Genomic DNA, 24,428 nt, shown 5'->3' with positions numbered 1-24,428 from the left:
CAGCTCAGCCATCTGGTTCGCACAACTGGAATCACAGTTCAGCAATCACAACGTCACGAACGAAGTGGACAAATTCCACCACACAAGCCCATTGATTGACAAACGCATAGCTGCCGCCAACCGATAAGCTATCAACGTTTAAAGACCGCACTAATTGCTTGCTACTCAAAGTCTGGTGCAGCAAAAATTCTTCAACTTCTGGACGGTGAATGCCTCGGCGACAGAACGCCTTTCCAACATCTTCGACACCTTCGAAGTTTAGTTCCAGACATAGATGAGGAAGTGTTAAAAGCAAGGTGACTCTCACATCTCCCCAACCAAATGCGAGCATGTTTGGTTGCACAATGCACGGCCGAAGTAGAACCATTAAGCGAAGCCTCGGATCGTTTACACGATGTTCTTTGACTTTCTCAAGGGCATTGCAGCAACATCGCTTACAAAAACTCAAGACTCCAATCCTACAGACGTAGAGCAACAACTCGCTCACATCATGAAATATCTTCAGCAGATTTTGGACACCCATCAAACCACTGGGCGAGAACGTTTTCGTTCATATAATATTAACAGAAGTAGATCGGTTTCTCCTGCCACATCAAGCAGCGACATCTGCAGGTACCACAAAATGTCTGGCAGCCTGGCTCAAAAATGTACACCTGGTTGCAAACAAGCGGGAAACGAACCAGAGAGACGTTAGCGGCGGAAAGCGCCTCTGTTCTACCATCGTACCTTCATCACGGATCGCCACTTACACACCCATTTTCTAGTGGACACAGGTTCCGAAGTTTCAGTTTGCCGAGCAACAAATACGAAGATGGCGACCGGCTACTCATCGTAGTTAACGAAACACCCGTTGATACTTACGGTGTCGTAACAATCGCTTTAAACATCGGCCTTCGCAGAGCGCTAACATGGCGTTTCATACTGGCAGATGTCTCCAATCCAATCATTGGTGCCGATTTACTCTCACATTACGACATCCTTGTCGATCTCAAAAATCAACGACTCATCGACGAAACCACTTGATTATGCATCTCAGGCACAACCAGAAGCGTGACTGTACAGTCGATCAAATTCCAACAGCCGAATCAATCATCTGAATTTTGGCAATTGCTTTCCGAATACCCTAAGATTACATGTCCCGATGGTGAACCCAATCAAATTACGGACACAACGCAGCATCACATAAAGACAACTCCCGGCGTTCCAGTCAGCAGTCGTGCTCGGCGGCAATTAGCTACCGAACGACTAAAAATCGCGAAAGCTGAGTTTTGAAAGATGATCAACCTGGGTATTGCAAGATCAGCAGACAGCCCATGGTCATCACCTCTACATCTCGCGCCCAAAAAAAGTGGCAAATGGCGCCAATGCGGCGATTACCGTCGCCTTAACGAACGTACCACACTAGATCGGTACCCAGTTCGATGCTTAGATGATTTCACCGCAAATTTACATGATACACCATACTATTCAACCAGCGTCCTAATTCGTTCTTTCAACCAAATTCCAGTAGCTGATGAAAACGTCCACAAAACGGCTATAATCACACCGTTTGGTCTCATTGAGTTCCCATTTATGACCTTCGGACTCCGAAACGCAGCTCAGATCTTTCAACGCTTCATCGATGAGGTAAATCGAGATCTTCCTTTCGTTTTCGCATACATCGATGATCCACTGGTCGCATCTGCCAATGAAACAGAGCACAAAGAACATTTGCGTATCGTCTTTCAGTGCCTTCAGCACTATGACTTAGTCATCAAAACAACAAAAACATGGCTAGGTCTCAAAGAAATCGAGTTTCTAGGGCATACCATTTCCGCCCATGGAATAAAACCACTTGCGGAACGAGTCAAAGTTATCATCGACTGCGCTCGTCCTTCAACAATTACCAAGCTACGCAACTTCATAGGTAGAATCAATTAATTCCGCAAATTTATTAAGCGCGCAGGAAATTACTCGCGCCACTTAACAAGTTACTCGAAGGTCCTAAAGTCAAAGGAAAATCTTCAATTGGACCATATCGCTTGAAAACGCATTTTCAAACTGCAAGAAAGCTCTCGCTAACGCAACGCCTTTTGACACACCCGGGCGACAATGCCGAGTGGGCCATATTTTCAGACGCATTCATCCATCTGTTCAAAAACGATCAACCTACGATCGTGAACTCAATGCAATTTACGAATCAGTTCAAAATTTTCGACACATTTTTGAAGGACGACACATCGCAGTCTACAAATATCACAAAATCTTAATGCACGCATTTAAACAGAAGCCCGAACGGGCTTCACCATGGCAATTTCGATGACTCGATTTTATCGGTCGGTTTACCACCGACAGACAGCACATATCCGGTTCAAACAATATCGTTGGGGACGCGACATATCCACAGGTACAGCGCGTCCGTTCGTTCCACAACAACTAAGACGGCGAATCTTCGAGACTCTTCATTCAGTCGCACATCTAGGTCATCGAGCTACAAGACGCCTCATCACAAAAATATACGTTTGGCCATCAATCAACAAAGATTGCATTATATAGACCAAAGCATGCATTCAATGTCAACGCAATAAAATTTCACGTCACACGATTTCGACACTCCCGCTTTCAAAAGGATACACCAAATGCCTTACAATAATTGACCGATTCACACGCTATCCAGCAGCCGCACCAGTTATTGACGGCACAGTCGACAGAGTAGCACATGTACTCATGCAAACTTGGATTTCCAATTTTGGAGTTCCACTTCGAATAACAACCGACCTTGGAGGACAATTCGAGTCAGACCTTTTCAGGAAACTCGCTGATCTCCTCGGCTTTAAACATCAACATCACATGAGTTATCACCCACAATCAAACGGACTAATCGAACGCTTTCACCGACAGCTTAAATTATCTCTTCTCTGCCACAATGACAGTTGATATGATGCACTCACTGCAGTTCTTTTGGGACTACGAGCTGCATTTAAAGAAGACGTCCAAGCCACTCGAGCAGAAATAGTTTTTGGTGAGCCAGTCCGACTCCCGGCTGAGTTTTTAATACCAACAAATAAAAGTATTAAAGCACCTGAACTCGTTAAAACGCTAAGAAAAGCATTTCAAATTCTAACGCCTACGCGACGTAACCGAGAGAAAATCTTTATTTCAAAGGACTTCGCAAATTCAACACACGTGTTTATTCGAAATGACAAAGTCAAACAATAATTTTCATCACCATACGACGGCCCGTTCCTAGTCATGGAGTGATATGAAAAATACTACAAAGTGCTACTATATGGAAAATCTGCACACATATCCATCGATCGGCCAGCTTATCTATGTAGTGACGACATCAAACATCTACCGTCTGGTTACAACTTATGCAACACAGCAACCAGCGACACTAATTCTGATCCTTCTACTACAATACATAGAAGTCAAAAATGAGTGCGCTTCAAAATTTCTTTATAAAACAAAAAAATCATGCTATCATTTTATTTTATTTTTCCCGCGGGGGAATGTGGCGACACCCACATTAAACATATCTACTTGTATAAGTTTAAAGATATTGTATAATTCATGCATTCACAGGTTAATATTAAGTTTATTTATATTAGTACAACTAAGGGTTAAGTTATCCTACATTTTACTTTACATTGTTATCCTAAGAGTTACAATACGGCTATCTCTCTTACATACATTAATTAAGCTTCATAATAATGCATTACACATTAAGAGCATCATCACCTGATGTTGATCACCGTTACCTAAATACGCATATAATGCTATAAACACAATACGGGCGACGGCGAATATTCTTCGTACTCGGCGATGCCGTCGGACGGATTTTCGCCGAGTGTTGCCGCCGTGTAAAACACAATACGGACGATTTTCGCTGCAACTGTCAGTGCTTGTCAACTGTTAGTGCTTGTGAGTTTAAAAAAATATGAATCCGCGTATTTTTCGTTTAATTCAAATTTTAAAAATGTTAAATGTAATGTTAAACATGTGTAAAATATACATAGATTTTAAATCGCGTTCAGGAAGAAGATGGTGGATACGACCCGTGAATTTAACAAGAAAGGAATTAGGGTTTCATGATACTTGTTTTAAACCGCTGAAATCAACGGATAAAGAGCACTTTTTCCAAGCAACAAGGATGAGTGTTCACAAATTTAATGCTCTTCTTTGTTTGTTAAAAGACAAACTCCATCGGTGTTCGAGAAGAGAACCGATAAATGAAGAAACACGTTTGGGAATTACATTGATGTAATTAATATGTATAATTTATATTAGCATTGTAAATAACAGGCAGTTATATTTAGGTACTTATCTCAAGGATGCTGTCTTAAATTTCTGGCATGGTCTCACAAAATTGGACTTTCAACGGTGAGGAAAATTATTTACGAAACCTGCGATGCAATTTGGAATGAATTACACACAGTTTATGTTGCTCAACCAAACCAATCCGAATGGAGAAACATTTCTGAAAGGTTGGCTTTACATTTTTGATAAATAATAAAAATTGATTCCATAAATGAATTTTTTTATTCGTAGATTTTATATAAAAACCGGAATGCCGCACTGCCTAGGTGCTATTGATGGCAAACATATTAACATAGTTTGCCCGAGACGTAGTGGTTCACTTTTTTATAATTATAAAAAAACGTTCAGCATTGTTCTAATGGCAGCTTGTGACTCCGACTATACATTTACTTTTGTTGATGTTGGGGCAGTAGGAAGTCAAAGCGATGGTGGAATTTTCGCCAAAAGTGCTTTTGGGAAAATGATATTAAGAAGAAACATCGTATTGCCTCCTCTCGATCACCTTCCGGGTAATTAAATAATCTGAATTTTGGAAATAACTTAATTTTTTATGATTACAAATACTTTCCATATTTAGGTACAAATAAAGACTTCCAGTATTTCTTTGTGGGGGACAATGCTTTTCCACTTAAGGAAAACCTTATGCGTCCATATCCTGGCCGCAACTTGTCGCCTCTGAAGCAACACTACAACAAAAAGCTATCTTCCGCCAGAGTTTACATCGAAAATGCGTTTGGTATATTAGCGAATAGGTGGAGAATATTACATAGCAATATACATGCAGCACCAAAAAATATTGACAAAATAGTGTTAGCAACAGTTGTGCTACATAATTATCTCATGCTAGACAGGAGCTCGGGATATTTTACTGAAGAGTTGGTGGACCATTCGGAAAATGGTGCTTTCGTTCCAGGAATTTGGAGGCAAACAACTTCGCAAAGTCCAACTTTTCGAATTTCGCAAGCCAACCGTTCAACCGCGGAAGCGTTTGCATCGAGAGACGAATTGGCGGAGTATTTATTTAATAATTAAGCCAGTATTTTCTGAAATTTTATTAATTTTTTATTAAATTTCTTTTTCATTCCATAAAATTCATATAAAATAACAAAAAGCGTTCTTATTTAAAAATAACAATTGCACTATAGTGTAACAAAAAAACAATTCATAAGAAATATGTACATATACAAGTAACGAGTAAAAATTCCAATTAAATACTAAGCTGACTAACGCATTGCTCTAAAAAATTAAAAAATAATACATAAAAAAATTATTTCAGATAAACACATGTAATATCTAGTTTCCTAATTCACTATACACTAAGGCTACTACTTTCGCCTCAATTTCTCGTACGCGTTGAGGGGTTAGGTTAGCCTCACTTATGTTCCTCGCCAAGCTTTTAAATAACAGTGACGTTGCATCCTCGTGTTCTGTGGGAACAGCTGCAAATTCTTTTACAGTATCCACGCACTCCTTCATCATGTCAGTGAACACATCGTTAACGTCATCCCTTGCTGCCTTCCTTTTTCTTTGTTTTGACGCATTTGGAGTAGTGTAATAACCTTCTGGAGGAGGACTTGTCCTTATAGTTGCTGAAGTAGAACACTCTATTTCTTCCATAATTGCGTCAAAAGGCACGTTGCCGATGGTTCTATTAAGTGGAAAAGATTGAATTATAAGAATACAAATATGACAAATGTAATATTTACTCTCGAGAATCACTATAGCCGTCCAAAAAACTCAATGTGTTCATATATTTCCATGTTTTGCATGGAATCGGAGCACCACTGCCGGAAGCCAGTCGCTGCGCACGTTTACGTTTTTTGTACGTGTCACGTAGTCCTTTCCATCGTTTCCTACAATTTTCTTCTGCAAATATTTATAATACTTTAGAATAAAGTTTATAATATAACAGGCTTTTCTTTGACTCACCCGGCAAATTTACTATTTTCGCTACTTCTTCCCAAATTTGGGTTATTTTAAATACATTTTTATAATCCGGTGAGGATAAATTGTAAATGCACTCATATTTGCGGATTTCCTCTATTAGTTTTTCGTTTAAATCCATTTCAGCCACCTAGTGCGTACTTCGCGTTTAAAAATATCACAATGTTTTGATTTTGAAATTGAAATAAAACCAAACAGAAACAATCTTAATATTGCCAGCGCAGACATTTTCTTGCATTTGTTTTGAAAATTCTAAAGATTTTACTGAAAATAAACTTTCTTTGATATGGCAATGCCGTTTTTGCCGCCGCGGTCGGCGATAAATTTAGAAATAGCTCTGAATCAAAAATCGTCATGGTGGGCGAAATTCGCCGCCGTCGCGTATTGTGTTAATCTTCGTATACAATCATGTGTTCGAATCACCGACGGCATCGCCGAATACGGCGAATATTCGCCGTCGCCCGTATTGTGTTTATAGCATAAGATATCAAATTCTAAGCTAAGCATGTCAGTTGGATTTTGGCTATCACGTCGCACAGACGTGTATAAATAAACCAATAGAAATATATATGTATATATGTGGGACGAAGAAATACGACCATGTGTACTGAACGTTATGACGAAGGAATGTGACCGTGCGTACTCGATATTTTTGACCTGTGGTTTAAACCTAAATGCTGGAACAACTGAATTTCAGTTCGAAAAAAGAAGTTGCACAAGCAACTGGGTTCTGTACCCGAAAACGGAAGAGGTTTCAGGTCGGCCTCGAATCCCACCAAGATGGTCAATGTGGTAACCAAATTAATACTTCCAAATAGCTCGTATTATTTGGGGCGCTTAGCAACGCATTGTTTTGACACGTTGTGCTTTGGAGCACCGTGAGGTAAGGCCGTCGACGGCAGGTACTCACGTGAGAGAACACTTCGGTGTGCAAATAATTTCACGTTTTCAGCCGGTCGATTGGCCACCAAGATCATGTGGTATCACACCATTAGGTTTTTTCCTGTGGGAATATGTTAAGTTTAGAGTCTATGCGGACAATCCCGTTTCGATTCAGACCTTGCAGCAGAACATCACGCGTGGCATTTGCCAGTTACCAGTCGAAATGCTCGAAGGAGTCATCGTAAAATAAACTCAACTGATGGACCATCTGAGACGTAGCCGCCCCCAACATTTGAAAGAGATAAGCTTCAAAAAATAAATGCCAAAGAATGTTGCAATGATAATAAACATTCCCCATTAAATTGCTTGTGTTTGTTTCTTTAAAAATTAGGGAACCTCTATATATGTGGCGAGCCCCCAATAAGCATATCTTTAAACTTATTTAATTCATGCATTCACAGGTTAATATTCAGTTCATTTATATTAGTACAACTAAGGGTTAAGTTTTCCTACATTTTAATTTACATTGTTATCCTAAGAGTTATAATACTGCTATCTCTCTTACATACAATAATTAAGCTATCATAATAATGCATTACACTTTAAGAGCATCATCAGCTGATGCTGATCACCGTTACCTAAATACGCATATAAGATATTATATTCTAAGCTAAGCATATCAGTTGAATTTTGGCTATCACGTCGCACAGACGTGTATTATTATAATAAACCAATATACCACAATTGGACCCTGACGTGGACTTTAGCGGTCACCTTGGATCAGCGGTGGAATTTATAGCAAGAGCCCCATTACGAATAACGGCCACACTACTGAAGGTGACATCAGGTTAAAGTCACACCCCCTAATCATCATCTGGCAGCGTTTTGCATTATCAGTGCAAACATTTCGTAACTATTATTCGTTATTTTCTATATTTTTTAACTAAATATTATCCGAAGTGCCTGGCGACGATAGCACACCACACCTACCGAAAGCTTCCATATTCCTGGGAAACAATTCCAGCCCTGCGACAATACGTGCTCCAAGCTTCAACCAAGACAGCTCAGCCATCTGGTTCGCACAACTGGAATCACAGTTCAGCAATCACAACGTCACGAACGAAGTGGACAAATTCCACCACACAAGCCCATTGATTGACAAACGCATAGCTGCCGCCAACCGATAAGCTATCAACGTTTAAAGACCGCACTAATTGCTTGCTACTCAAAGTCTGGTGCAGCAAAAATTCTTCAACTTCTGGACGGTGAATGCCTCGGCGACAGAACGCCTTTCCAACATCTTCGACACCTTCGAAGTTTAGTTCCAGACATAGATGAGGAAGTGTTAAAAGCAAGGTGACTCTCACATCTCCCCAACCAAATGCGAGCATGTTTGGTTGCACAATGCACGGCCGAAGTAGAACCATTAAGCGAAGCCTCGGATCGTTTACACGATGTTCTTTGACTTTCTCAAGGGCATTGCAGCAACATCGCTTACAAAAACTCAAGACTCCAATCCTACAGACGTAGAGCAACAACTCGCTCACATCATGAAATATCTTCAGCAGATTTTGGACACCCATCAAACCACTGGGCGAGAACGTTTTCGTTCATATAATATTAACAGAAGTAGATCGGTTTCTCCTGCCACATCAAGCAGCGACATCTGCAGGTACCACAAAATGTCTGGCAGCCTGGCTCAAAAATGTACACCTGGTTGCAAACAAGCGGGAAACGAACCAGAGAGACGTTAGCGGCGGAAAGCGCCTCTGTTCTACCATCGTACCTTCATCACGGATCGCCACTTACACACCCATTTTCTAGTGGACACAGGTTCCGAAGTTTCAGTTTGCCGAGCAACAAATACGAAGATGGCGACCGGCTACTCATCGTAGTTAACGAAACACCCGTTGATACTTACGGTGTCGTAACAATCGCTTTAAACATCGGCCTTCGCAGAGCGCTAACATGGCGTTTCATACTGGCAGATGTCTCCAATCCAATCATTGGTGCCGATTTACTCTCACATTACGACATCCTTGTCGATCTCAAAAATCAACGACTCATCGACGAAACCACTTGATTATGCATCTCAGGCACAACCAGAAGCGTGACTGTACAGTCGATCAAATTCCAACAGCCGAATCAATCATCTGAATTTTGGCAATTGCTTTCCGAATACCCTAAGATTACATGTCCCGATGGTGAACCCAATCAAATTACGGACACAACGCAGCATCACATAAAGACAACTCCCGGCGTTCCAGTCAGCAGTCGTGCTCGGCGGCAATTAGCTACCGAACGACTAAAAATCGCGAAAGCTGAGTTTTGAAAGATGATCAACCTGGGTATTGCAAGATCAGCAGACAGCCCATGGTCATCACCTCTACATCTCGCGCCCAAAAAAAGTGGCAAATGGCGCCAATGCGGCGATTACCGTCGCCTTAACGAACGTACCACACTAGATCGGTACCCAGTTCGATGCTTAGATGATTTCACCGCAAATTTACATGATACACCATACTATTCAACCAGCGTCCTAATTCGTTCTTTCAACCAAATTCCAGTAGCTGATGAAAACGTCCACAAAACGGCTATAATCACACCGTTTGGTCTCATTGAGTTCCCATTTATGACCTTCGGACTCCGAAACGCAGCTCAGATCTTTCAACGCTTCATCGATGAGGTAAATCGAGATCTTCCTTTCGTTTTCGCATACATCGATGATCCACTGGTCGCATCTGCCAATGAAACAGAGCACAAAGAACATTTGCGTATCGTCTTTCAGTGCCTTCAGCACTATGACTTAGTCATCAAAACAACAAAAACATGGCTAGGTCTCAAAGAAATCGAGTTTCTAGGGCATACCATTTCCGCCCATGGAATAAAACCACTTGCGGAACGAGTCAAAGTTATCATCGACTGCGCTCGTCCTTCAACAATTACCAAGCTACGCAACTTCATAGGTAGAATCAATTAATTCCGCAAATTTATTAAGCGCGCAGCAAACTTACTCGCGCCACTTAACAAGTTACTCGAAGGTCCTAAAGTCAATGGAAAATCTTCAATTGGACCACATCGCTTGAAAACGCATTTTCAAACTGCAAGAAAGCTCTCGCTAACGCAACGCCTTTTGACACACCCGGGCGACAACGCCGAGTGGGCCATATTTTCAGACGCACTCATCCATCTGTTCAAAAACGATCAACCTACGATCGTAAACTCAATGCAATTTACGAATCAGTTCAAAATTTTCGACACATTTTTGAAGGACGACACATCGCAGTCTACAAATATCACAAAATCTTAATGCACGCATTTAAACAGAAGCCCGAACGGGCTTCACCATGGCAATTTCGATGACTCGATTTTATCGGTCGGTTTACCACCGACAGACAGCACATATCCGGTTCAAACAATATCGTTGGGGACGCGACATATCCACAGGTACAGCGCGTCCGTTCGTTCCACAACAACTAAGACGGCGAATCTTCGAGACTCTTCATTCAGTCGCACATCTAGGTCATCGAGCTACAAGACGCCTCATCACAAAAATATACGTTTGGCCATCAATCAACAAAGATTGCATTACATAGACCAAAGCATGCATTCAATGTCAACGCAATAAAATTTCACGTCACACGATTTCGACACTCCCGCTTTCAAAAGGATACACCAAATGCCTTACAATAATTGACCGATTCACACGCTATCCAGCAGCCGCACCAGTTATTGACGGCACAGTCGACAGAGTAGCACATGTACTCATGCAAACTTGGATTTCCAATTTTGGAGTTCCACTTCGAATAACAACCGACCTTGGAGGACAATTCGAGTCAGACCTTTTCAGGAAACTCGCTGATCTCCTCGGCTTTAAACATCAACGAACAATGAGTTATCACCCACAATCAAACGGACTAATCGAACGCTTTCACCGACAGCTTAAATTATCTCTTCTCTGCCACAATGACAGTTGATATGATGCACTCACTGCAGTTCTTTTGGGACTACGAGCTGCATTTAAAGAAGACGTCCAAGCCACTCGAGCAGAAATAGTTTTTGGTGAGCCAGTCCGACTCCCGGCTGAGTTTTTAATACCAACAAATAAAAGTATTAAAGCACCTGAACTCGTTAAAACGCTAAGAAAAGCATTTCAAATTCTAACGCCTACGCGACGTAACCGAGAGAAAATCTTTATTTCAAAGGGCTTCGCAAATTCAACACACGTGTTTATTTGAAATGACAAAGTCAAACAATAATTTTCATCACCATACGACGGCCCGTTCCTAGTCATGGAGTGATATGAAAAATACTACAAAGTGCTACTATATGGAAAATCTGCACACATATCCATCGATCGGCCAGCTTATCTATGTAGTGACGACATCAAACATCTACCGTCTGGTTACAACTTATGCAACACAGCAACCAGCGACACTAATTCTGATCCTTCTACTACAATACATAGAAGTCAAAAATGAGTGCGCTTCAAAATTTCTTTATAAAACAAAAAAATCATGCTATCATTTTATTTTATTTTTCCCGCGGGGGAATGTGGCGACACCCACATTAAACATATCTACTTGTATAAGTTTAAAGATATTGTATAATTCATGCATTCACAGGTTAATATTAAGTTTATTTATATTAGTACAACTAAGGGTTAAGTTATCCTACATTTTACTTTACATTGTTATCCTAAGAGTTACAATACGGCTATCTCTCTTACATACATTAATTAAGCTTCATAATAATGCATTACACATTAAGAGCATCATCACCTGATGTTGATCACCGTTACCTAAATACGCATATAAGATATCAAATTCTAAGCTAAGCATGTCAGTTGGATTTTGGCTATCACGTCGCACAGACGTGTATAAATAAACCAATAGAAATATATATGTATATATGTGGGACGAAGAAATACGACCATGTGTACTGAACGTTATGACGAAGGAATGTGACCGTGCGTACTGGACATTTTTGACATAAGGCAACACTGACTGAACGAAAGGGACGCCACGCTAACGGCCGATAAACCGACGCGAATAGATAGGACGTTGAACGAGCAAGAACAAACAAAAAAAAACAAGTGTAATACAATTAAGATAACTAAAGGGTTAATCAAACGTTTAATAAAACTGAATAAATACATATATAATATCAAAACTTTACAAATTTGGGACTCGCCCGAGATTGTGCGTGGAAGGTGACTTACATGAATGCCATAATTCGCGCATTAGCAATATATCAAACAAAAATTGCATTGAATGTGTTAAAGCTGTGGCAGTTTATAAATTTCGAATTCTTACGGTTGAGCGTCACCAACACGTTGCAACGAACAGGTTGCGGTTGGTACAACGAAACGGTTGCGCCGCAATATAGCGATAGAGTCGGTTGAAATCAGTTGGAGCTGGTTCAAGTGGCTGAGGAAATTTCAGGAACAGCGAGAGCAACAGGTCAAATTTGTATTATCCATATCATTTAAGGTTACAGATAGATACTTATACTAACACAAGTTAAAATTGTGAATTTTTCCAGTAGTTAGATTAGAAGTATTCGTTGTTTAAAGTGATAAACTAAATTGTAAAGAGCACTCGAAATGGAGGCTCAGACAATATTGAAAATGACAGTGACAGTGTTAAAAGAGAAGTTAAGAGAAGTAGGGCTTCCGATAAGTGGACGCAAGAAAGACTTACGAGACATACTTCTGACACACTACTGTCTTCTTAACGATGACGATGTCCGATGTCTTCCACGATCCCTCCTTTCACCTTTAGAGAAATTGAGGAAACTTGGCGTTATTTAACGGTAAATACGGGCAGGAGGTAAGGCAATGGGCAGAATATTATCTTTGGAAGAAAATGCACATATAGTGGGCTAGTCGGAAATTCATAATTTTATTTATGCATAACAGCTCCCAGAACCCTTTAAAACATGCTTTAATTGACGAATTCGTAATGTCATTTTCATCTGTTAAGCATTTTCATCACATAAGCTTTTAAGAAATCGTCAAAAGAAACAAAACGAAACATTTATTGAATTTTTATATGCCTTAATGGAAATAGGGAAGCGGGTAAAACTGGAGAAAGCTAGTGTAATAGAATACTTCAAACTAGGGATACCCCATTCAAAAGTGAATAAAACGGTTTTGTACCAAGCAAGGAGTATAAGCAAACAAAAATTTATGAAAGAATTAAATATAAATCAAAGGTCAAAGTTATGAAAGGAGTCAATATCAGGGAAGAGGGGAAGGAAAATATCCAACGAGCATGTTTTAAATGTGGCGAAACTTCGGAAATTGCAAGGAATTGCACCAATCAACAAATTAGGTGTTATAAGTGTAACAAGATAGGCCATAAGCGCTACGAATGTCCAACGGTTAAAATCAAAAGTGAAAGAGATCATTTGACACCATAACTGAAGTAAAGTTCAAACTTTCAGTTGCAGATTTTGGACTAAAATTTAAAAGGGTAAAGGTAGGAAACACAATTTTTCATGCTTTAGTAGATACGGGCAGGCGGTTGTGTTTGATCAGGGCAGACACAGTCGATAAGCTGAATTTTATTGTTAAGGCCAACAAAGATAAGCGAGTGCTGGGTGGAATCGGTAATACGGAAATGGTCACTTTGGGCAGTTTCGAAACTAAAACAAAAGTAGATGATTTTGAGATAAATATCACATTTAATATTATCAACAATAGGGATCTTCAATATCCGGCAATAATTGGACGTTCAGTTTTGGGTCAAATCGATTTGATAGCTGGTAAAGAGAATGATACATTTCAAACAAAGCAAAAACCAAATACTTGGCAAGCGGACTGCAAAGACTATGATGATAAAATCGCAAAAGAGGCAGAAATATTGGCTTTTAGTATGATTTGTATAGAGAAACAGGCACCGAAGCCAATGTATGATTTGTCACATCTGGATAAGGGGAAAATGTTAGAAGTGAAAAAGCTGATTGCTCAATATGAGCAAAACGGAATAAAATTTTCCCCGGTGTAAAGAAAAATATTTCAAATGACAATGTACCGGTACATCAGCCACCTAGGCGGGTATCATTTCAAGATCAAATAATCATAGATGGTAATCATCGCGATTATGTTGCGATTATCGCAAATTAAATTAGAAAATTTTGCGTGATAATTTTCTAATGACATTGATTGACGAGGTAGAGACAAAAAAACCATGCAACAGTTTTTAGGGTTAACATCGTACTTTCGAAGACTCATTCCAAACTATGCGCTAGTGACCAATCCATTATTAGATCTTCTGCGAAAAGATCCAAGTGTTAATTGGGAGCTATTGCTTTCGAGCAACTAAAGACTTCGCTATCACAAAATTCAGTTTTAGAAATGTATAACCCGAATGACGGCAATGCATCAAAACATAGGTATGGTGCCGTAATGTTACAATAGAGGGCAGAGGATGAACCATATCATCCAGTGCAGTTCATGAGCCAGAAAACAAGTTCAGGTGAAGAAAATTTACATTCTTATGAACTTGAAGTGCTTTCCATCATCAACGCATTAAAGAGATGGAGAGTGTATTTGTTGGGTTTAGAATTTAAAATCATAACAGATTGTAACGCATTTGCTATGACATTAAAGAAAAGAGACGTTCCGCCACTGGTAGCGAGATATGCGATGTTTTTGCAAGAATTGATTTATAAAAGACAATTGACGCGAGCAATTTCCAAAATACTGGAAAGCAGCTCTTGCGAAGAATTTTTTATCTCTCATGAATTTTTATAAGAATCCAGCAAAGGAACTAATTGTGTTTCAATTAAAAATACTTATGATTGCGTAGAAAAATAATATTACATTTCAGGGCTCGAGGAAAAAGTAAAAAATATCGTGAGTTGTGTCGAATGTTTAATAATGAACCCAAAGAGAGATTAGAAGGCCAATACTGGCCAAATTATCTTACCCGAATACCCCACAGTTGTAAAAGTATGTCGAAATGGTTAAGTGGTTTATAAATAATTCCCCCAGTCGAAATACAAAACAGGCCCCATTAAGGATTTTAACAGGGTGTGACATGCGGGTAAAAGAGGACCTTAGAGCAAAACATCACGCGTGTCATTTGCCAGTTACCAGTCGAAATGCTCGAACTAGTCATCGTAAAATTTACTTAACGGATGGACCATCTGAGACGTAGCCGCCCCCAACATTTGAAAGAGATAAGCTTCAAAAAATAAATGCCAAAGAATGTTATTTGCAATAATAATAATCATTCCCCATTAAATTTTTTGTGTTTGTGTTCTTTAAAAAAGTCGAGAACCTCTAAATGGATCATCTTATATATACATATATATATGTGGGACGAATAAATACGACCATGTGTACCGAACATTATGACGAAGGATTATATGAAAAGGTGGTAACGTTATTCGAGGCGAATAAGTATTCAGGAATGGCCGAGTTGTAGGACGAAGAAATACGACCATGTGTGCTGAACATTATGACGAAGGAATGCGACCGTGCGAACAGTATATTTTCGACATACGACAACACTGACTGGACGAAAGGGACGCCATGCTAACGGATGAGAAACCGACGCGAACATATTAGAAACGGGTGTTGAATGATCAAGAACAAAAAAATAGTAATACAATTAAGATAAGTGTAAATCAAACATTTAATAACACTGAATAAATACATATATTAAAACTTTACATATATATTATTTTTAACACTTATTAGTAAGTACTTATGACAGTTCTTTATTTATTTTGATTACAATTTTTTGTTTCAAATAATTTTTTTTAACCACGAAAAGTTTAAAAATACGAATATTGTTTTTCGTTTTATTTTATATTTAATACGTTAAATATAACTTACACTGATTGAGTATCCATTCCGCGGCGTGTTACACCCGGCAGAAATATCCATTTCCACTTGAACTTAGGCTCACCTGGTGGCGTTTACACGCTATCTCTCCGGTGTGCAGTTTAAAAGATATGGATCGCTACTCCTTATTTTCACCTCGTGTGGTTCTTCAGGCTTTTGGCGATTTGCGGCAAGTAGAACCGTTAAAAAAATATACTTGATTCGTTTATATTAACGTTGCAATCAGTTATTTAATTGTAATTCTGTATTTGTTAAAAAAATATATATTATTTTTCACAATTATAAAATTTTTATTTTTTATTAGTTTAATTCTTCTACACATTTATTTATTTTTTATTTTGCTAATTAGCTTTTATTTTGTAGCAGCTCAAATTTTAATTTTTACACAATTAATTAATTTTTATTTTGTATTCGGTAAAACTTTTCCACACAGTTACTTAATTTTTATTTTGCATGAGTTCAGGTTTTTTCATACAATTATTTAAGTTGAATTAACTGTACAGATTCCCGGAATCTGATTTAGCTACATTATAATTATTGTAACTTTGATAAGGAAACAAAGGAATAACAAGGAAAGCCTAGGAACTGCAAAAAGGGCTGTTCATAAATTGTGTAAGGCGTTTAGGGGAGGGGGTGTGTTGAGTGAATCTTATAACTTCTTACCATGGGCAGAAGAAGTAATAAACTTAGTATTACGTAAGATTTTCAATTTTAATATTCATCACTTTCGCGGTAAGAGTTGGTGTTAAAAAATAGCTGTACTTCATTTCTTTAACTTTATATTGACAGATCAAAATCATACTTTCTCAGTACTTGTAGACTTTCTGTTATTCTATTGTTAATTTCGTTGAGCGGTGATTTCCCTGTTATTTGGACTTTTGAAAATATACGTAATTTAATTGTATATTGAATATTTTATCAAACATGTCTGGATAGTTACATCCACAGATATTTAAAGCATGGGTAAAAGGTTTCCTAAATAAAACACCTAAGGTTTGTCAACAAGAGTCAAACTTGTTCTAGACAACCAATAAAGAAATATTTTAAAATTACAACAGGGCTTTTACAAAATTTATATCTCAGAAAATAAATGATTTGAAACAGCTTGCCGCTGCTAAAAAACCAACATGCTCGATTTTTTCTTAAACAGGTTAGGTAGTACTCAATTTCTGCATACTTATTTCATTATAATATTACTGTTTTAATACTTTCCAAGTCATTATTATCACTCAAATTCTATTCATTAAACTTACAAGTTTTGCGAATTTCGGTTTGTCTGATAAACTATAATCTAAATCACAAAATGTGTCTAGTGGACCTTTTGCTTTGATGGATAAAAGCTACAGATTCCTCTGTGGCATTATGCACTAGAGCAGTACTTGTATATAAAGCACACGAACTGATTCCAAAAGAGACAACTCCTGATAAATCACAACATCTTATTCTACGCCAGCACAAGATGCCATTGAAAAAAAAATTTCATTGATAGAGAGTGAGTTGAATACTAGTCTTTTACGTCGTGATTAGGGTCTTGGAGGGCTACAGATTAATCAAGAAATAACTAAATTGCAAAAAAATCTTGATGGATCGAGAAAACTACTTAAAATCCAAAAACACAACGCTGAATATCAAAACAATTTAAAACAAAATGGCAGGCATTAATCAAAGACCTTATCAAGGATCCAGTTGTAAAACACAAATTAAATGTGCACGAGACAGTTGGTCGCCCGCGTTTGGAGGAATCTGTACCTGAGTTGTTGAAAGTTTTAGCACAAATTGCAAGCTTTGGAGGTGGTGCAGATGAGAGACGTCGGACTGAAATGGTAAGAAGCGTAGTAACAGTTCCGGTGAAATTAGCTAGAGCAATAAATGATGAGCGCAAAATCCATCCAGATGGTAAATTTTGCACTGCTTCGATTCGAGCTATCGAGTCTTTCGCCTCATTGCTTGGACCTGCTCAAGTTTTCTTTATATCACAGGACGACAAATCCGAATTCCAATCGGTAAAACTGCTGTAAAAAAACAAGCACCCTTTCTGATGCCCATGGAATATCGAGTGCGGCTACCAGATCACGATTAGGGCGTGGCAGAAAGACATAAATTAATACCTTCAGTATATGCTGGTATTGAAATTACTGCTGATAGAATGGGCAGGCCTGAAGCAGTGACATACAGTGGACCTACGTACATTGCAATCAGATCTGGGAAACATTCAGCATCATCAGCACGCTCTCATAGCACTGATTTAGAGCATCTCATGGAACTAAAAGAATTCCAAGCACTGGCGAAAATGGAAGATAATGGTGTAAAACCAGTTATGATCATGACTATTGACGGAGGACCTGATGAAAATCCACGCATTCCTCAAGTTATCTCTCAGGCCGTGTCTCACTTTCATAAATTTGAGCTTGATGCTTTATTTATTGTCACGAATGCTCCAGGGAGAAGTTGTTTTAATCGAGTAGATATAGTAGTATTTTAAAGGATTTCACTATTAACCATTTGAAGTTTTTGGCATTGTTATATGCTGGTTGCGACTTATGCCTTATGCGGTACGATATTCTTAGAATGCTACGGAAGGAGGAATTATCTAGTTGAAAGACATAGGTGGCAGTATTCAAAACACGATGGGATCTTAAAATAAGTATGGACGGGGTTGAGTTATATATCAAGCTTTCACTGAAAACAACATACTAAAGCAGGTTGACTTGATAATATCGGAGAATAGCGTCGAGTTTAGAAAAAAAGTCCGATTCCTGGGAAGAAAAGCGCAGAAACTGGAATAAGTTTTTTGAAAGAATTAAAATTTTTTTGTTTGGTTTCTGCTTTAAATAGCAAATAAAATTTTTACATTTACTTTTCCCATTTAGAAGGTGCTCCCTGAAGTAAAATTGAGGCTATCATAAACAATCATGTACCAAAAAAGAGCACGAATCGCCAATCAAATTTGTTTGAGCGATTATGTCTCAAGGACTCTTGATCTAATAAATGGATTATTTCACGTGCCTATTGAAGAGGGATTCAGAAAATATATTACAGTCGTGACTCACCAAGGCCAATACGAATACTTGTTGGTTTTATTTGGAATCTAAAACTTTCCGACCGTATTTGCAAGATACATTATTGTCGTGTTCAGGGAGCTTGTTATCGATGGTACGGTAGTTTCCTATACTTGTAAGTATAATCTTATTATTCCCTCAAAGGATGTAGATCAAGGTATACCGAAGTTAGTGGTAGTTCTGGAAAGGACGCCCCAATTCAACTTACTGATTAAATGGAAAAAATTTAAGTTCTTGCAAACTTAAATAAACTTCCTGAGCTTATTGAAAACGGTACAATCTGACCTTCGGAAGCAAAGACGGTTGCGGCGAAAGACTTTCCAGTGCCCACCGATAAGAAAACGGTACACATTTTTTTGGGACTAACCTTTATGGAAAATCTACTAGCAACGTTTCAGCAATTAAAGGCTGCTTTGAGTAGTGCGCCAGTTTAAAGACGTTATTACTTTAAGGCACCGAGGTTCTTCTACAGAAAGACAGTGATGAACAACGCTTCCATCCAATCCCCTATATGAATAGGAAAATCAAGCCTGTGGAGGAGAAATATTACTCTTAAGAATTGGAGGTGTTGGCAAAAGAATAAGTTTCCAGGGTCATTAGATGATGTTGCAAAATAATAACTATGATGGGAATAATCGCAAGGGTTAACTCAGCACAACTGCGTTAACCTCCATTCGGTGTATGCTTTGATTGGCACACAAGTAGCCTCTTATATTAAAATTAGTTTAGAATTACAAAGTAACAAGATATTAATAAAATAGCGAAACGAAATAAATGAGCTTGATAATTTTTCTGGTAGGCATGTATATGTGTATTCTTGCTCTGCTGAGCTAAACGCTTTTGAACGAATGCGCTTAATAATTTTGGTAGGTATGTATGTATGTACGTAACGCTTCACATACACCCTAACCACTGCGTATTAAACGTTCAACGCAACCTTTTTCCGAACTCCCATTCGAATTTTCACTTAAATAAATAAAACCTTAGTACCACAGGCAAATGATGGAATTCATTAGACAGAAGGCTCGCATAGAGAAAACATACATAACTATTGCATATCCAGCAAAATAGCTAGCATGAAAACAAGAGCAGCAAATTTAAACTGGTTTTTAAATAAAAATTCTAAACTTAGCATTTACAACAAAGTTCTGCAATAAAACGCGGTAATAAAGCCGATTTGGGGTTACGACCTGTGCAACCAACATTGTCATAACACAGAGGTACCAGTCAAAAATTCTCAGAGCGATAACTGGTTCAGCCGTGAAAACATTCACATCTTGGTATTCCTGTGGTAAAGAAAGAGGTAGAGACAGCACTGAATTTAAACTCCGGGAACATCCAAATCCAATAGCTAATGTCTTGCTACAATCTAACCCGCTTGAAATGAACGGATCTACTAGCCTTATAAAGAGCAACGTATTAGAAAAAACGGCTCGATCACAACCTTGAGCCCGTTTTGTTTAGAATAGATTTAAAATTCAATTGCTTATTATTAGGCTATAAGCAATAGCAGATTCAATAAATAAAGTAATTTAAAAAAAAAGAAAACCATTTGTGTCGATTGTGAAGTGTCTGGGGCAAATGTGCGTCTAAAAGGATTGATAAAGTTTCTATTGCCTATTTGTCTTTGTTAATTATTCCGACCTGGTTGCTATCTGGTTTGTCTAAATCCAAAATGGATCAATGTCCATTGGCACTGGTCATTGCCGTTGTTCGTTTCGTTTTTTCGTTTGAAAATATTGGTAACTATTGAAATTTGGTAGGGTTTTTCTTCCCAAATGAGTTCATGAAAGTCATTTTAATCATTCTAGTTCATTTTGCTTTCAGCTCTTGAGCTAAGGCTTATGTAGGTAGAATTGTTTTTGAGGAAAATTTAATGTCACATAATGGTCGATTAACACAATAAATGAAGACATCTCCACGATATTTCTCGCAGACCGGCTCAATAAGTGGTTTGATGTCACCATGAGTCATTGTGGTTTTATTTATTAGCATTGTTAATTTGCGTTCGATCTCATCATAGTAATTGACTTCCGATGGCGACCCTTGACTGAGAATTGAAAGCTCTTGTTCGATCAAATAGGTATATGTTTGCTGTTTTGTCAGAATATGTGAAATCAAGTCTCCCAATTATCGCTTCTTCTTCAAAAACTTTGTATGCAGGGTGGGCTGCTTGTCTCCAGGATACGTAACGCGCCAGATCACCATTAATTTCTGGCATACTTTTAACTAAGTCCAAGCATTCGTTGCAACGAATACCAGATTAAATTGTTACAGGTTGAAATAGCTCTCCACGAGGAGTTTTCGGGACAATCTTTTAGTTATTTCATTTATTTTTAATTGGAAATCTCGCCGTGTATAGTCAGTTGCGGTATGCACTGTATCATTGAGCATTGTTCGAAAAGTTTGTGCTTCCATTGATAAATTCACAAAGGCATGAAAAATATTATTGTACTATTTCTCACTGTATCGTCCATTTTAGTATTATATTTTGTCGTCAGTTGACATTAGTCCTATAACGTCGCTACTTTGTTTTTCCCTATATAACTAAATACTGCATTCATGCAGTTAATTTTTCCCTCTTGGTTGAAGAAATAATTTAAAACAACCAAGCCTCCTACCATTGGATCTGTTTTATCGTAGTCTAAAATACTAGGTAGAGCATACCAATCTATCATTTTATTTACTACCACTATTACTTCAACAATTTTTATACTCTCGCAACCTGCTGCTACAGAGTATAATAGTTTTGTTCACCTAACGGTTGTTTGTATCACCTAAAACTAATCGAGTTAGATATAGGGTTATATATATATAAATGATCAGGATGAAGTTGAAATCCGGGCGACTGTCTGTCCGTCCGTCCGTCTGTCCGTCTATCCGTCCGTGCAAGCTGTAACTTGAGTAAAAATTGAGATATCTTTATGAAACTTGGTAGACATGTTTCTGGGTACCGTGAGACGGTTGGTATTGCAGATACGCGTAATCGGACCACTGCCACGCCCACAAAACGCCATTAATCAAAAACAAATAAATTACCATAACTAAGCTCCGCAATAAGATATAAGACTGTTATTTGGTACACTGGATCACATTAAGGAGGGGCATCTGCAGTTAAAATTGTTTTTAAAAAGTAGGCGTGGTCCCGCCTTTGATAGGTTTAATGTGCATATCTCTTAAACCGCTAATGTTATAATAACAAAATTCACTGGAAGCAAATGGTTTTAGAACTCCTACCTTCAGTGTGAAAATAGTTGAAATCGGGTGGCAACTCCGCCCACTCCATATATAACGGTACTGTTAAAAACTACTAAAAGCGCGATATATCAAGCACTAAACACACCAAAGACCTCAAAATTTATCTCTGAGATGGTATGAGATGACTTTATAGGAACCGCGTTCAAAATTAGACAGTGGGCGTGGCACAGCCCACTTTTAGGTGAAAATCCATATCTTGAGATCTGCTTAAGCGATTTCAACCAAATTTTGTACGTAACTTTCTTCTCATATTTCTATGGTATACTACGAAAATGGGCGAAATCGGACTACAACAACGCCTACTTCCTATATAACACCATTTTAAATTCCATCTGATTCTTTCACTTTCCACTATGCATATCAAGCAACAATGATTATATCGGGGTAAAACTTTGCGTGAATAATACGTTTAAAGTATGCCACCATGTGACCAAAAATTGTCTAAATCGAACCAAAACTGTTCAAGCCCCTAAGTACTAAATATGTGGACCCCAGTGCCTACAGTTGACCTTCTACCGAAAATATCAGCCAATCCACAAAGAAATCTCAAACGAGTATACCATTTAACTTTGCGAGAGTATAAAATGTTCGGTTACATCCGAACTTAGCCCTTCCTTACTTGTTTTTAATTAACCTTAATTTTTTTTACAATTCTCTGGAGGGGAGGGGACCCTGCAGGTGGTAAGTCGGTTGTACAAACCGTTATTTTGCGTTAAATTTTATTTTTAATTAATTTTATGTTTATTAATCTAGAGGGTAAAGGTGAATCTCAGCTTTGGTTAATTTTTTTATTTATGTTTGCTACTGCCAATTGCTCGTTAGGTGACTCCCAGTTTCGTTGCGAATCCCTCGATGGCTATGCCTTGGCTTGGAAATTAAAATTGTTCTTTATAAAGATGTTTCTGTTTCCTCTATGAGAATTACATTCACTAATTTTCCGTGAGGATCACTCTCACTTATGTCTTCTTCTTTACGAGGATATTTTTCTGTGTGAATCCGAGCCCACGTGTTCTTTTACGAGGATATACTTAGCGAGCTTATTTAAATTAACTTCAATTTATTTTACTTGCTATGCAAGTACAGCCGTACTGGTTGGGTTCTTACAACTGAATTAAAACTTTAAATTTTTGCGGCGACTACGCGTAAATACCTGACTTCCACTAAACACTAGTAGTTGCAGCCGCGTGCCTCCAAAGACCTTTGGTGTAATGTGACTCCCGTAGTTGTTTGTTACTACTATGTAGCAAACTTGCAGACGTATTGTCAGCAATTTGGTGGGAATGAAATCGAATATGCAATCGCTTAGCTGATGTGTTTGTTGATGTTGTTGTCATGCAAAGACGGTTAGCTGGTGTTGTTGTCATGGGTTGACTTGTTGATGCATGCTCAGCAATTTTTGGATATATTATATTAAGAGTATACGAAGTGCTCCTTGGCTTCTTTCGCTAATATTTCAATGAATCGATATTTGTGAGTTTTAGTTTCCACTGCCACTGATTTTAAAGCATGTACAAGAAATTATTCACTTGCTCACTATGGGTGATTGCGACTACCCACGGACTAAGTTATTTTTTGTTATAATTCCGTTTATGCCGAAGCGACGGTGTTGTCGACTACCCAGTTACTTTCAGTTATTATTCCGTTTATGAGAGAGCGACGGTGTTTTCAACTACCGAGTTAATTTTAGTTATAATTCCGTTTATGCGGTAGCGACGGTGTTGTCGACTACCACGGAATTATGCTATTTTGAATAAACACCATTTGAGTTCCGTTTTAAAACTGATTTATAAAAATTAGGGAGGAGCGAAAAAAAAATTTTTGGACAAAAAAAAATTTTTGGACAAAAATAAATTTTTTCGTTTAACACCTAGAGGCGGCGCACTCAGTTTTACAGTAAATTTTCGAGTTAAAATTTTAATTTCGTAAAAAATGTTCGATAGGTGTTTTAGAAGCTGTGGAGAGTCCTCTTTCTGGCTAATTAAAATTTATCAACTTAAAAAGTTTGCTTTCTCTAAGCGTTAAAATAAATTTTGAGTCAAAAACCGTCAAATTCGGTATATTTTATATAAACGTGAAGAGTTTAAACCAAAAATTTTTTTTTTGTCCAAACAAAATTTTAACTCGAAATT

At 38.2% G+C, this 24,428-nt stretch overlaps 2 protein-coding genes across 14 annotated transcripts in view; one reads left to right on the top strand and one right to left on the bottom strand.

Annotated features, from left to right (window-relative positions):
• The window catches only part of Ndae1 (Na[+]-driven anion exchanger 1), a 710,325-nt gene that overhangs the window by 490,787 nt on the left and 195,110 nt on the right, over positions 1-24,428 (bottom strand). The window lies entirely within an intron of this gene.
• Positions 4,537-5,331, top strand: LOC138856409 (putative nuclease HARBI1). Its single transcript, XM_070107526.1, has 2 exons — positions 4,537-4,808; positions 4,877-5,331. Exons 1-2 carry the CDS (start codon positions 4,550-4,552, stop codon positions 5,329-5,331), a joined length of 714 nt encoding a protein of 237 aa, XP_069963627.1. The 5' UTR covers positions 4,537-4,549.

The sequence above is a fragment of the Bactrocera oleae genome, chromosome 3, assembly GCF_042242935.1.
Source record: "Bactrocera oleae isolate idBacOlea1 chromosome 3, idBacOlea1, whole genome shotgun sequence".
NCBI lineage: Eukaryota > Metazoa > Arthropoda > Insecta > Diptera > Tephritidae > Bactrocera > Bactrocera oleae.
The sequence above is the reverse complement of the archived record's forward strand: the minus strand, read 5'-3'. Positions and strand labels throughout refer to the sequence as shown.

Excerpts from the sequence above, each read along its gene's own strand:
- LOC138856409 (XM_070107526.1), top strand. The coding sequence starts at position 4,550 with ATGCCGCACTGCCTAGGTGCTATTGATGGCAAACATATTAACATAGTT. Across the intron at positions 4,809-4,876 it reads TCCTCTCGATCACCTTCCGG|GTACAAATAAAGACTTCCAG; the intron begins GTAATTAAATAA and ends TTCCATATTTAG.